The sequence below is a fragment of the Naegleria gruberi genome, assembly GCF_000004985.1.
Source record: "Naegleria gruberi genomic scaffold NAEGRscaffold_58, whole genome shotgun sequence".
Classification (NCBI taxonomy): Eukaryota; Heterolobosea; class Eutetramitea; order Acrasida; family Naegleriidae; genus Naegleria; species Naegleria gruberi.
In genome coordinates, this window is record NW_003163269.1 from 47,930 (window position 1) to 61,921 (window position 13,992).

At 34.0% G+C, this 13,992-nt stretch overlaps 6 protein-coding genes across 6 annotated transcripts; 5 read left to right on the forward strand and 1 right to left on the reverse strand.

Annotated features, from left to right (window-relative positions):
• Positions 1-74: 74 nt before the first annotated feature.
• On the reverse strand, positions 75-2,139 carry NAEGRDRAFT_59341 (abc transporter AbcB1). The gene has a single exon (XM_002671824.1). It carries the CDS (start codon positions 2,132-2,134, stop codon positions 107-109), a length of 2,028 nt encoding a protein of 675 aa, XP_002671870.1. The 5' UTR covers positions 2,135-2,139; the 3' UTR covers positions 75-106.
• Positions 2,140-2,599: 460 nt separating this feature from the next.
• Positions 2,600-4,620, forward strand: NAEGRDRAFT_73046 (uncharacterized protein; the record flags this gene model as incomplete). Its single annotated transcript, XM_002671745.1, has 2 exons — positions 2,600-3,616; positions 3,661-4,620. The coding sequence occupies 2 exons, from the start codon at positions 2,600-2,602 to the stop codon at positions 4,618-4,620; spliced, it is 1,977 nt and encodes a 658-aa protein (XP_002671791.1).
• Positions 4,621-4,711: 91 nt separating this feature from the next.
• On the forward strand, positions 4,712-5,032 carry NAEGRDRAFT_52604 (uncharacterized protein; the record flags this gene model as incomplete). Its single annotated transcript, XM_002671746.1, has 1 exon — positions 4,712-5,032. One exon carries the CDS (start codon positions 4,712-4,714, stop codon positions 5,030-5,032), a length of 321 nt encoding a protein of 106 aa, XP_002671792.1.
• Positions 5,033-5,378: 346 nt separating this feature from the next.
• Positions 5,379-6,434, forward strand: NAEGRDRAFT_81388 (uncharacterized protein). Its single transcript, XM_002671747.1, has 2 exons — positions 5,379-5,578; positions 5,796-6,434. The coding sequence occupies exons 1-2, from the start codon at positions 5,516-5,518 to the stop codon at positions 6,123-6,125; spliced, it is 393 nt and encodes a 130-aa protein (XP_002671793.1). The 5' UTR covers positions 5,379-5,515; the 3' UTR covers positions 6,126-6,434.
• A 218-nt stretch (positions 6,435-6,652) lies between these two features.
• On the forward strand, positions 6,653-7,759 carry NAEGRDRAFT_52605 (uncharacterized protein; the record flags this gene model as incomplete). The annotated part of the gene is made up of 1 exon (XM_002671748.1): positions 6,653-7,759. One exon carries the CDS (start codon positions 6,653-6,655, stop codon positions 7,757-7,759), a length of 1,107 nt encoding a protein of 368 aa, XP_002671794.1.
• A 262-nt stretch (positions 7,760-8,021) lies between these two features.
• On the forward strand, positions 8,022-13,609 carry NAEGRDRAFT_73050 (uncharacterized protein; the record flags this gene model as incomplete). The annotated part of the gene is made up of 6 exons (XM_002671749.1): positions 8,022-8,288; positions 8,330-11,376; positions 11,418-12,066; positions 12,266-12,426; positions 12,470-12,563; positions 12,617-13,609. The coding sequence occupies 6 exons, from the start codon at positions 8,022-8,024 to the stop codon at positions 13,607-13,609; spliced, it is 5,211 nt and encodes a 1,736-aa protein (XP_002671795.1).
• Between the last annotated feature and the right edge of the window lie 383 nt (positions 13,610-13,992).

The following is a 13,992-nucleotide window of genomic DNA, read 5'->3' on the forward strand; positions in this document are numbered from 1 at the left end:
GCAAAGCCTATTTCTGCAAGTCTTCGACTCTAGTAGGAACAAAACAATTTATCATATGAACAGAGGATGATGATATTATTTACATTATTGGTTTTATTTACATCAATTAACAATCAACAATATTCAAACTCTTATCTTCAATAAGAATTTCTTCCTCATCATCTTCCTCTTCTTCCTCTTCTGTTGTGGAACTGAACAACATTTGCTTTTCAGCCAATCCTTTGTAAATACCATTAGAAATTTCCATGAGCTCATTGTGTGTTCCCTTCTCTCTCAATTCACCTTTAGCCAATACACAAATTTGATTGCAATCCTTAACAGTTGAAAGTCTGTGAGCAATGCAAATTGAGGTACGTCCTTTCATTAATTTGTCTAGAGCAGCTTGAACCAATGCTTCTGATTCAGTGTCCAATGCAGAGGTTGCTTCATCCAAGAGTAAAATCTTTGGATCTTGTAATAAGGCACGAGCAATGGCAATTCTTTGTTTTTGACCACCTGACAATGAAACACCCTTCTCACCCAACAAGGTATTATATCCTTCTGGCAAATCTGATATGAAACTGTGGCAATTGGCTGCCTTAGCTGCCTCAACAACTTTTTCCATTGTTGCATTTTCTTCACCGATAGCATAGGCAATATTTCCATAGATTGTTGTTGCAAAAAGTACAGGTTCTTGAGTTACGATACCTAAACAAGATTTGTGCAACCACATTGGATCGAGCTCAGCAACATCTACATCATCAATGTAAACTTTTCCTTTGGCAGGGTCATAAAATCTTTCCAATAAACCAACAATGGTTGATTTACCAGATCCGGATGGACCAACTAATGCAACAGCTTGACCAGATGAAATATCCAATGAGAAATTCTTCAAAACGGTAACATTTGGACGGGAAGGATAAATAAAATCAACATTTTCAAATCTGACATGACCCTTAATGGTTTCAATTTTTTTACCTCCTTGAATTGGAATGGCTCCCTTTCTCTTTAAAACTTTCAAAACAACTCTTTGAGAAACCATGGCTTTAGTATAATCTGGGAAGAATGCAAAAACTTGAATCAAGCCCATTGTTGAAAACAAAGACAATCCAATAACCTTCATCAAGCTTCCGATGTTCAATTCAGATGAAACTACTAAACCACCACCATACCAGAAGCAAAGTGCAACAGTTCCCCAAAGAACACCAATCATGACACCAAAGGTGGAGCCTTGTGCTATGGCCTTTCCCACACCTGCCAAGAACTTCTTTTTCAAATCACGTCCATATTTTTCTCTTTCTTTTTCTTCACCTGCCATTCCTCTTACAGTTCTCATTGAACTCAAAACTTCTGTAAACATGGCTGCACTGTGGTCATTGGATTTGTTAATCATTGTAGTTAATTTACGAATAATACCTCCCAACACAAAAACACCAAATATCATGATTGGAGTGGTTGAAATCATTACAAGTGTGAGTTTCCAAGATGAAGACATGGACAATGAGAAACCAATTGCAAATTGAGCAATACTTGTAACAAAGGTTGAAATTCTGGTTGTGTAAATTTCCTGAACTTTTGTACAATCCTCATAGAGAGTATTAGTAACAGCACCAACTTTCTTAACATCAAAATAGCCCATTTCTTGATCTGTCAATGCATCAAAATAAGCAGTTCTCAATGCAATACCAATTCTTTCACTTGCATAATTCAAGAAAAAGTTGGATAAAAGAGAGGCAACAGCTGCACCAGCTGCAATTCCAGCAAACTCACTGGCATAAACACTCACTTGGGATTTCTTTTCAGCTGTTGTCATGGTTGTTGAGGCAAAAACTGTAATGACATCACCCATTATAAATTGAAACATGAGAGGAATGATACCACTACCTGCACTTCCAATCATACCAATTAAAATTAAAAGCCAATTCCAACCAATAATCTTATAAATTGTGAATGCATCTTTGAAGGATGGTTTAGGTTCTCTAAGGTCAACCATTTCAATCTCAGAGGATGATATCTGCTCACCAGCCTCCTTATTATTATGTTTCTTGAAAGGATTTCTGCTTTGTCTTCTTGTATTTTCAGTCTTTTCCATCTTTACATCCCCAACCTGAATCGTTGTTTGTGAAGATGGTTTCTTAATCTCTTGTTCGCTCATTTTTTTGTATGTTGTCTATTGAGAGAGTTTGAATGAATTTCCAAGCAATATTTATTCGATACAGCAGCACTAAGAAATCATCGCTTTACTAGAGCGCTAACAGCGCAAAACCTCAATGGATAGAGTTGCGCAGAGATGGACATTTTGATGTGGATAACGATATTAGAAAACGTATTGAGATCTAATTCCATCAACCGGTGTAGAAAAGGAGCAACGACAGCGAACTATTTAATTTAATGACTTTTTCGTGATCGATATGCTCTTATAGCGCAATGGAATATGTTGCGTACTAAGAAGTGGTGATGGTTTTATTAACATACAACAACCATCGACATGTTTAATAATAACAACTCCTCTCAGCACTGCTCGGCATTATTATTTAAGAAGAACCAAGAGAGACAAATACAAATATTCAAAAAAAACAACTCAACACTAATCACAATTTTTTCATATACAATTCAGAAAATGACTGAAACACATGCATTGGATTATCAGATAGAGATTAAGGATGACAAGCCTACCGATCACAAATTAGATATAGATGCACTTACACCAAGAGATGAGAAGGCAACTAATCCAGCTGCATTATCTAGAAACCCATTCAAGAGAAGAAGACAGAAGAGAAAATTGAATGCATTGGAGAAGATGAAAGACGAAATTCCAGATCCAAGAGAACCAAAAATTGGATTCAAAGATCACTTGATTCTACTGAAATTAATTGGTTTCAAGAATTGGGTATTGATCTTTTTTGCAACTGTTGGTGCTGGAGGTGCAGGTGTTATTGGTTTATGCTTTCAATTTATTTTGGGAGATTTGATTAATAGTTTGGCAACCATCATGTCAGATTCAAATGCATTGAGAGATGAAGTTAATTCAATTGCTGGAAAATTTGCTATTGTTGCTCTGGGTGCTGTGATTGCAAACTTTATGAATCAATTCTTTAATACTTTGGCTTCAGAGACAATCAGTAGAACATTGAGACAGAAATATTTTGAATCATTGACAGCTCAAGAAATGGCATTCTTCGATATTAAGAAAGTTGGTCAACTGGCCTGCATTTCCAGTGATGATGTTGCCATTGTTCAAGAAATTTACACTTCCAAATGGTCAACCTTCTTCCAACAAGTAGTTCAAGTAGTGGTTGGTCTCATTCTCGCATTCATCAGCTCTTGGAAGATGTCTCTCGTCATCATTTCAACAAGTCCAATTATCTTTGTTTTGATTTGTGGTGTTTCACAAGGTATCAAGAAGTTGTCAAAGAAAACATCAGAAGCAAATGAACATGCATCTGCAATTGCAACTGAAATTGTTTCATCAATTAAGACCGTAAGATCAATGGGTGGAGAGCCAAAGGAAAGAATTAGATATAGAAATGATTTGAAGAAAGTTCACAAGTATGGTTTATTCAAGTCCATTCTTCAGGGATTCGTTTTCTTCGTTTTGAGTTTCACCATTTGGGGGACTGTTGCATTGGCCTTTTGGGTAAGTTTTATTATTTATTGCATTTCTAATTATCTTTCGAATAGTTTGGAGGTAATTTAACCGTAGACGGTGAGATTAGTATCGGAAGCATGTTTAGAGTCTTTGGTTTATCATTGATGGCTGTCATGGCTTTATCAAATGCTGGTACCTTCTTTACAGAATATGCCAAAGCCATTCAAAGTCAAACTTCGTTATTGAAGGTAATTAGAAGAGTTCCTGAAATTCCATTCAAGGGTGGTAAAACAATTGAAAATCTCAAAGGTGATATCTCTATTAAGAATATTGATTTTATCTATCCAGCCAGACCAAACACCACGGTATTGAAGAGCTTTAGTTTGGAAATCAAAACTGGTCAAGCTGTTGCATTTGTTGGTCCATCTGGATCTGGTAAATCAACCATTGTTGGATTAATTGAAAGATTTTACAATCCAGTTAAGGGTAACATTTCGATTGATGGTGTTGATATTTCAGAATTGGACCCAATGTGGCTTCACCAAGTTGTTGGTATTGTAAACCAAGAACCAACCCTTTTTGCTTGCTCAATCAGAGATAACATTACGTATGCTTGTAGAAGACCTGTCTCTCAAGAAGAAGTTGAAGAAGCTGCCAAAGCTGCCAATTGCCATAGTTTCATTTCAGATTTGCCAGAAGGATATACCACCTTGTTGGGTGAGAAGGGTGTTTCATTGTCAGGCGGTCAAAAACAAAGAATTGCCATTGCTCGTGCCTTATTACAAGATCCAAAGATTTTACTCTTGGATGAAGCAACCTCTGCATTGGACACTGAATCAGAAACATTGGTTCAAGCTGCTCTCGACAAATTAATGAAGGGAAGAACAACCATTTGTATCGCTCACAGACTTTCAACTGTTAAAAACTCAGACATGCTGTGTGTTCTTTCTAAGGGAGTTCTCGTTGAGCAAGGAAAACATGAAGAATTGATTCAAATTCCAGATGGTGTATATAAGAAGTTAGCCGAGAAGCAAATGATGTTTGCTCACTAATTATATTCCATGTAAATAAATCTAAATGTAAATATAAGCACATTAGAGAAATATCTATTGTTGTCGAAGATTATTTCACATAATAAAAAAAATGGAAAATTTACATGAAGATGTTTGCTATGGTCCACCAGAGTATTTTGATGATGATATTATTCAAAAGGAAGTTCAAGAGGAAATAATGGACTCCTCCACAGAAATTACAATTAGTAATGATAAGAAATTATTCTTGATTACAACAAGAATTGAATGGTTGATGGCAATGGAACGTAAAGATGACCAACAGATATCTTATTATGAGGAAAAATTCAATGAAGTTGCCAATATTTGGTTTAGTCTTCCGATTGTAGATGAAGTAAAGAATGAAACAAGTATTGAAAAATTGGAACAACTCAAACAATCCATAGTGAAATAAACATGTTTGAAACTGTTTCCATTTTCAATCACACAACTAGTTCACATTAATATTGTCTCTAATATTCTCCATTTTTACTTGAGAATAGTTCATCACCATCTCTCTCTCAATTTATTTACACAATTTCTTTTCAACTGCTTTTAATTAGAGTAGAAACTTCCACAGTTGTTAGGCAATCAAAGCCTAAAAGTACATTCTTTTCCATCATCGCAATGTTTGATTTTAACAAGTATCACCTCATAACTCTATCAAATTTTTCATAGGATGGAAAGTGGCAACGTCAAACACTTGTCAATCACTCAAACCTTTGGTAACGTTCTGGACCGAACAAAAAAATAGAAAACAAATAAAACAGAGGCTCATCAACCGCTCTAATCCTCTGCTGCTCTAATCAATAACAACTGTGTCATCATATATTAAATATATTATTATTATACAATATACTATTATTATTAAAGAACAACAATTAACTAGATTAAAAAAATGCAGAACAATACATCAATGATGAAACAAAGACTCAATGAAGAGAAGGATAAGGACCCAGAGGTTAGTAGAGTTTTTACATTTCAAAATTTACCTATCAATATATTATTAATAATATACTAATATAATAATATTTATTATTATTTACAATAACAATAACAAATACTACTATTTACAATCATGATTGTATTCCTTCCATTGATTGTAATCTTGAACAATAATCGTGTAATCTCGTCTAATGTTTACTACAACATACAATATTTCGGCTTGTTTCTAATAGTTTCTTAAAAGAACAATCTGTGTTCTGGAACTTCCTTTCGTTGTAGATGAACAACAAGTAGGAAACTTTTTCAAAAAATGTGATGGTGGTGTGAAACGTTTGGAAATTATTAGGTCTGGTGCTCTCGTATTTAGTGCAGCCTTTGTAGAATTCAACAAGCAAAAAGGAAAAAAGAAGGCAATTGAACTTTCGGAAAAAGTTGGACAAGAATATGATGTAATAATATTGAGTTCTGAGGATTTTCTTGAAGATAAAATCCCAACGAGAAAGGAAGCTAGCAAATCAGCTGGTTCAAAGAACACAACTGGTGGTCCTTGCAAAAATCAATAATCCTCATGAAGAACAATCATCAACTTGGTATTTTACAACATCAATATGTTGATATAACACATTATATATAACTACAAGTGATGCTCTGCTATCTATACATCATTCATTCAATTTTGGTCTATGTATTACTTCTCACCTAAATTTATATGAATATCACTTGACAGTTTTTCAAAATCCAACTTTTCACACAAAAACAACACAACACACTAAGAATTTTCTCCCTTGATTCAATCAACAACTCCACAATCGATAGATTGCCTTAAATTGAACACACTTTTGTACTTGTATATAAATTGGCTCTAAAATTTTATAAATTTCATTTCTTTTCAATGGAATTCCACATGAAATGATACACAGCTTTGTGATAAATCAAAACAACGAGGACTTTTTAATGGGAGAAACAGAGAGTGAAACAACATGTTGAGCACGTTTACAATTCCGCATAACAAGATCGGATTTGGCGCAACAATTAAACAAGCTCGTTAAATGCGGTTTTTGATAAGGATCAACAACACAAAAACAAAAAAATGAAACTACTACTTGTACTGTTTTCACTAATTGCAATTGCACTTGCTTTTGGTACACATGTTTATTTGCAATCAAAAGAATTTGATGGTGTTGAAATTTCAACCATCGGTGCAAGTTTGGTCATTAAAACAATGATTAAAACAGTTGGAGCGAGAGTGAAATTGGTTGAATCTTTAATGCCAAAATTAAATCAAACTAGTGATTCGTTAAGAATTGAGACAATTCCAATAACATTTGATACATCAAGCTCTGAAGTATATTTGAAAGAAGTTGGAGAGCCAGTTGCAAAATATGCATTGAGAGTTTATCAACCAAAGCAGAATAGAGATGGAGGCTATCCTATTGTAATGTATATTCATGGTGGTGGTTGGATGTTTGGAAATATTGATATAAGTAATAGATTATGTGAAGGTTTGGCTAATAAGGGATTCATTGTTGTGAGTATTGATTACAGAAGAACTCCTGAACACATTTTCCCATCATGTTTGAACGATAATTTGAATGCTTTGAGTTGGATTGGAAGGAATTATGAAAAATATAATGGTAACATTAACCAATTGATAATTTCAGGAGATTCTGCTGGAGGTCATTTAGCAATTACAACTCAAATTAGATTATTCTCAATCCAAAAGAAATTATTGGAAAGAGAATCTATTCCTTCAGTTACTCATCAAGCACTCCTCTATCCTGTTGCTGATTTTTACAGATATGGCGATGAAAAATATGAATCCTATATGAAATATAGAGATAATGGTCTAATCATTGATGGAGCTGTTATGGACATGTTTTGGAGAAATTTCATTGGTAATAATACTGAAGAGCAAGTGAAATCCAATCCGCTCATATCTCCTGTTAGTGGTCTCATATTATCTGACAAGGTACTTTATTCTCAATTTCCAAAAGGATTCATATGGCTTGCTGAATATGATGTTTTGAAAGATGAAGGAAAAAGTTTTGCAAACGCTGTCAACAATGCATCTCCAAACAAGTTGAAAGTCAAGGAATGGAAGAGTTGTGTTCATGGTTTTATTGATCTGAAACGAAATTATGATGAAATGGCAGATGCTATCTATGAAGTACTGGGAAAAATTAATAAACAGAGTTAAAAATTGAAGCCAAAAAAAGGAGGGAAAAAATGGAATCGCGCCAAAATTTTGTTTCAAATTTTAAAAAAAAAATTCACCACTAGCTAGACGAAGACCTCTCTTTCAACTTGCAACCTATCCCGTCATCACATCAAAATTTAAACAAGTGGTGATCTTTAGTTTTGTACAACAACAACGAGAGGAAATTTTCAACATACGATCCAACAACGATCATCTAAATTATTATTTTAACAAATTGTCATAAATCTAGGCTTGATCTAAAATGCCACCAAGAACAAGTAAAAAAAAGGCATCTTCATCAAAAGAAGCACCACAAACACCAAAGAGAAAGTCAAGAAATGATGAAGAGGCTACTTTCACACCAATGGGTACACCAAGTCAATCACTCTCACAATCATTATTTAGTTTATCAACAAGTCAAGCTCAATTGTCTCAATATCTTGATGAAGGAGAAGAAGTTTCTGATGTTTTATCTGGAGCTTATATTTCGGAAGGTATGACCGAAGGAGATTTATCTGAAAGAATGAAGGTTAGTATAGTTTAATTATGTGACTAATTAACACGTAATAGAAAATATCTGATATCTTGAAAGGAATGGGACAGTTAGCAACACCTGATGATGCTCCTTGGGATGAGCTTTTCATATCTAACATAATTGAAAAGAAAATCATTTCAAATAAGACTGAAGAAGTTAGAGTTTATGCAGCTTGTTCAATTGTTGATATTTTGAGAGTTACTGCTCCTGATTGTCCATTTGAAGATGAAGAATTACCAAGAGTATTTAAATTTATTATCGAACAAATTGAAGCTCTCAGTAGAGGTGGTGTACTCTTTTCTAAGAGATTCTATTTATTGGAAAGACTTTCAACAGTTAAAATATTTATTATGCTTGTAAACATTGATGAAGGAGAAGGTTTAATTATTCCACTCTTTCAATCATTGTTTAGAATTGTAACTGATAGTGAATCTACCCAACCACAAAAAGTCATATCATACATTTGTGATATTATGATAACTCTTATTGAATCAATTGAAACTGTTGATTCTAAGCTTATTGAAGTTCTTATTCAACCTTTATTGGAAAATAGATCTAAAATTCCATCAGAAGATGATGAAGATGAAGACAAGGATGAAGATGATGATGAAGATTCACATTTCTCAGCCAAATACATTTCCAAGAATGTTTTAGATAAGACTCAAGAACATTTATCAAATCAACTCAACGACTACCTCAATGACATTCTTAAAGAGCTTGATGTAACAAAAGACAAAACAAAATCTACATACAAGAAGAAACGTGCTAGAGTATTCAGCTTGATTTATGAAATCAACTTGATTTCTTCAAGACTTTTATTGACTGTTATTCCAAACCTTTGTATTCAATTGAAGGATGAGGAAGTTCAAGTTAGATCAGCTGTAATTCAATTATTGGGAAATATGTTCAAAGCAAAGGAATCAGAACTATTTAAGGAATATCCAAACATCTTTGAAACAGATTTCCTTTCTAGATTTACTGATAAGGATAACCGTGTTAGAATTTATATGAGTAAATTTGCGAGTGGAATGATTAAAAATCACCCATCCAGTAACAAGGTACTAAATGAAAGACTGGAGGAAAGAATTATGGACCCTGATGAAAAAGTAAGAAGAAATGTTGTTGAAACTATTATCAATATTGCCATGGAGAGTCCTGCTCTTGTATCTGATAGTTTAATGCAAAAACTTAAGGAAAGAACAAGAGACAAAAAGGCTGTTCTTAGACTTCATGCTTTGGAGTTATGTGCCAAGCTCTATAACCACCATGCTACTGAAGCATTAAAAATTGGAGATAGTTGGGAAAATACTACAAGTGAAAAGCTTGCATGGATTCCAAATACTATTATCAAGTTGTATGCTGAACAACATGAACAGGTTGTTTCGAATAGATTAATGGTAGAAAAACTTATTGACCAAGAATTATTGGCACAAGACTCTTCAAGAACCAAGACCCTCTTGGATTTGTACACAAAACTTGATCAATCATCAAAGCATGTCTTATCAGCAATAATTTCACAAAAGAAGTCTTTACAACACTTTGTCAACACTCTTATTCATTTGGAAGAAGATGATGATTCAAGATTACCACTTATTTTGAATAACCTTTCCTCTTCTCTTCCTGATGAATCAGTTGGTAAAAGAGTTTGGAAAGATGTCTTTAATCGTAGAAACAAACAAAACGATAATGCTATCACAACCTTAAAGTCTTGCTTGAATACCAATATCACTTTTGATGCTGTAACTAAACTTAAGAAGAAAGGTGAAGAGAAGATTCTTGGAGAAAAGAAGGAAGAAAAGGACTACATGAAGACTGTAATCCAAAAACTTGCCATGACCATTTTTACAAAGGAACAAGCTAAGGAATTAGTTAAACTTGCTCACTCATTCTCTGATACTAAACAAATTGAAATGACAAAATCATCAATTCGTCTCTTCAATATAATAGTACAAGCTTACCCAGCAATGGGAAAGGATTCCATTCCTTCATTGATTGAATTATTCGAGAAGGAGCAAGATTATGATCTTAATATTCTAGTCCTTAAGGCATTATCTCAATGCGTTGTAGAGTTGGAAAAAACCAACTTCTCTCTTGCTAATGAACTTGAGACAAAAGTTGTCGATTTCTGTACTATGGGCAAACCAAAGGAAGTTAAGAGAGCTGCAGAAGTAATTACCAAGGCTTTCACACATCCAAAGTCTATCTTTTCACAAATTATCAAAGAGGCCAAGTCTAAGATGAACTATGGTGAAGAACTTTTAACATCTATTAGTGCTTTCAGACAAGTTGCAATTCATGATATTGAATTATTCAGACGTGATGAAGAAGAAATTGTCGAATTTATTTTGAATGAAGTTATTTTGGTTGATAGAGAAGAAATGAGCTCCTCTTGGGAAACTTTATCTGTAGATACACAAACCAAGGTTCAAGGATTCAAGTTTTTGGTTGACTATTGCATTGCTTGTACTAAGGAAGGCATTACTGAAGAGTCAGAAGCAACTAGTTCAAAACTTGTAAACATTCTCTTCAGTATTCTCAAGAATAAGGGTTCTATTTCTCGTGTCATCCAAGAAATCAATGATGAAATGGAAACCAGTGAAGAACAAGAAGAAGATGATAAGAAGGAGAGTAAGAAGAGAGAAATTGATAGGGCAGCTCTTAGACTGATAGCTGCCAACTCTATTATTAAGCTTACTACTTCTGATTTCAAGTTGAATGTTTCAATGGAAAGATTCCTACAATTGGCTTTTGTATTTCTTGATACTTCAGTGGAAGTTAAACGCAAGTTTGTTGAAAAATTGTTCTCCGAATTAATGAGTACCAGACTTTCAACTAGATTTACTGCTCTTTTAATTCTCTTTGTTGGTGATAAGAATGCTGAACTTGCTGTAAGAGCTAAATCCCATTTTTCAAAGGTTGTAACCTTTTTTAGAGCTCTCATTTCTAAAACAAAAGGAATCACACTCACATCACCTAAAGCTAATGACTTATTCCCAGAATATATTTTGCCATACCTTGTATTCTTACTTTCCCATCATCCTCAATTCAAAGACGAAGCACCCCAATTCATGACATTCCAAAAGTAAGTTACTACAATTAATTTGATATTAATTTTTTAATTAGGATTTTATATGCTTATTTCGATGAAGTTACTCACGATACTGATAATTTATCATTCTTCCACCACCTCATTACTAAATTGAAACAAAGAAAGGATTCTCTCGCTTTGGAGTCAACCAATCACCTCATAATTTGTGATATGTCAGTCTCAATTGTAAATAGATGCGCTGAAAGCTCTGGATCATCAACTTCATCTGTTCCATTCCCTGGTAAAGTATTCATCCCTCCATACTTTGTTGTTGATAAGGAAAATGAATCAAACTTGGAGACTATCAAGACTTTATTCTTACCAGATGGTTTTAAATTGAACGAAAAGCTTGCCAGACAAGTTCAACCAGTTGAAAAGAAGAAAAAACCCACAAAAGTAGACGAAAAGAAGGACAAGAAGAGAAAACGTACCACAACAAAGAAGACAACAAAGAAGAAGAAGGAAGAAAAAGAATCTACAAAGAGATCTTTGCCAAGTAGATCTGCAAAGACAAATAGAAAGAAAATTGAAAGCGAAGACGAAAGTGAGGAAGAAGAGGAGGAAGAGGAAGAAGAACAAAGCGAAGGAGAAGAACAAAGTGAACAAAGTGAAGAAGAGGAGGAGGAAGAAGAAGAAAAGATACCTCCTAGAACCTCAAAACAGAAGAAAGAACCAAAGGAAAGCGTAAGCTCTAAAAAGAAGAAATTCAAATAAACTGTACATAAATTATTTATTGAAACTAACAAAATCAATGAAATTCAAGAATTTAGGATTTTAAGATTACTGTAATACAATTTCCCTCCATTTTTTCCCTCCAAATCTTTTTACATTTTGCACCAAAATATTATTAAAAAAAATGATTAGACAACAACCCCAACCGCAGTCGCCTCAAACAACTGTACCTACTGCATCAACAAGTAGACCATCTGCAGAAGAGCAGGAGCATTTCTATTCTTCAGACGATTTTGGGGATGAAGTTGACTTGAAGAAGGTTAAATTCTCGGAAAATACAAACCTTAAGGATTCAAAAACACCAGAAAAATTGTAAGTTTGCAAACATACAACAATGTTTTGACCATTTTCATAGAATTGAAGAATCCGAGACCGATGACGAAAAGTATATACAACAATTGTCTGAAAAGATGAATGAACTCTGTGCAATGATGAGAACAGAAGTCATGGTATGTTTTGTACTCAAACATATTCCTTATTAAATATATCACCATTTTAATAGAATAACCTCTTTGATTTGAAGAAGAGAAATGTGCAAAGACTCACTGATTTCAATCAAAGAAGCAATGAAGACAGAGATGATCTGATTCTCCAACAACGTTTAAAAGAGGAAAAACTAAGAGACAGCATTGCCAAACGTGATTATTATTTAGCGAGATTTAAAACTCTCACTTTCCGAATGGCTGATCAAATTTCACAAGCTAGAAAGGTGGAAAGAGAAAAGACCCTTGTGAGAAACATTTTAAGCAAATGGAAAGAACACTCTCAAGAAAAGAAACGAAAGAAAAACCTAGGAGAAATGTTACTTAAAACCTATAAGAGAAATCAAGCAAGAAAAATCCTTCAAGGATGGTATATGTGGATTTTAAACTCTAAGCAAAACACAACAGAACGAATTTGGCAAAACAGACTTGAAAATGAAAAAGCCGAACTGAGAAATGATTATGAAATGAAAATTGAGCATTTGAAGGAAGAAATTCTTAAACTGAATCAAGCTCTAGAAAGAGAACAAAATGATAAGCAAGTTCTTCAAGAAAACTTAAAGAAGGCACTCATGAGAGGCGTGTGCGCAATGAATAACAAATTTTTGGAAATTATCAAGGATACAAATACCAAACCAACTCAATCTTTCAATGTTCAACAAGAACTTGAAGATGCTTTGAACGAGGTACAAAGTGAATCCGAGTTTATTCAAAATATTGCAAATCAACAAACTCAAATTCCAAGACCTTACCCTAGTTATCCTGAACCAACATTCTACAGTGTCCCACAACCTCAACCATTACCAACTAGTTCACAACCAACACGATTTATAACAGCCCCAATGGAAGCTACACAGGTGAAAAACCCTCAACCACAAGTAAGAGTAATCAGAGAAACTGTAAATTATCCACTTAAACAAACTTTGCAATCACCCTTGCATCCACCTAAGAAAGACAGAAATAGTCCTCCAAATACTAAACAAAAACCAACCAATCCATCAAATAAACGATAAACTAAGTTTGATATAATTTTACAATAATTTAATGAATAGTGAGTCCTGTATTCTTTTCTGTAAACTTCAGCCTGCGTACTCAATGAAGCGTTCAATAACAACCTCAAATAATTATCAAGCTAAGTCACTATTGGTTCGACTTGTCTAAATTGTGAGTTTGTCCATTTCTGAGCCAGTTAGCGCCACTCACTCTAGTTCGACTCTCTTACTGTATCAATGAATCAATCCACTAAGAAACACGAAAAAACTTTCCAATTCATTTCTTTCGCTCTCTTGTTCAATTAGAAGCAAAGCAATGAATGCTAAAAATAAAAAAATATGAATATACAAGCCATTGATGATGCATTAACAAGAGTCAAGTATCCGTATGCTTCTCGGGTGCG

Excerpts from the sequence above, each read along its gene's own strand:
- NAEGRDRAFT_81388 (XM_002671747.1), top strand. The coding sequence starts at position 5,516 with ATGCAGAACAATACATCAATGATGAAACAAAGACTCAATGAAGAGAAG. Across the intron at positions 5,579-5,795 it reads AGAAGGATAAGGACCCAGAG|TTTCTTAAAAGAACAATCTG; the intron begins GTTAGTAGAGTT and ends TGTTTCTAATAG.
- NAEGRDRAFT_59341 (XM_002671824.1), bottom strand. The coding sequence starts at position 2,134 with ATGAGCGAACAAGAGATTAAGAAACCATCTTCACAAACAACGATTCAG.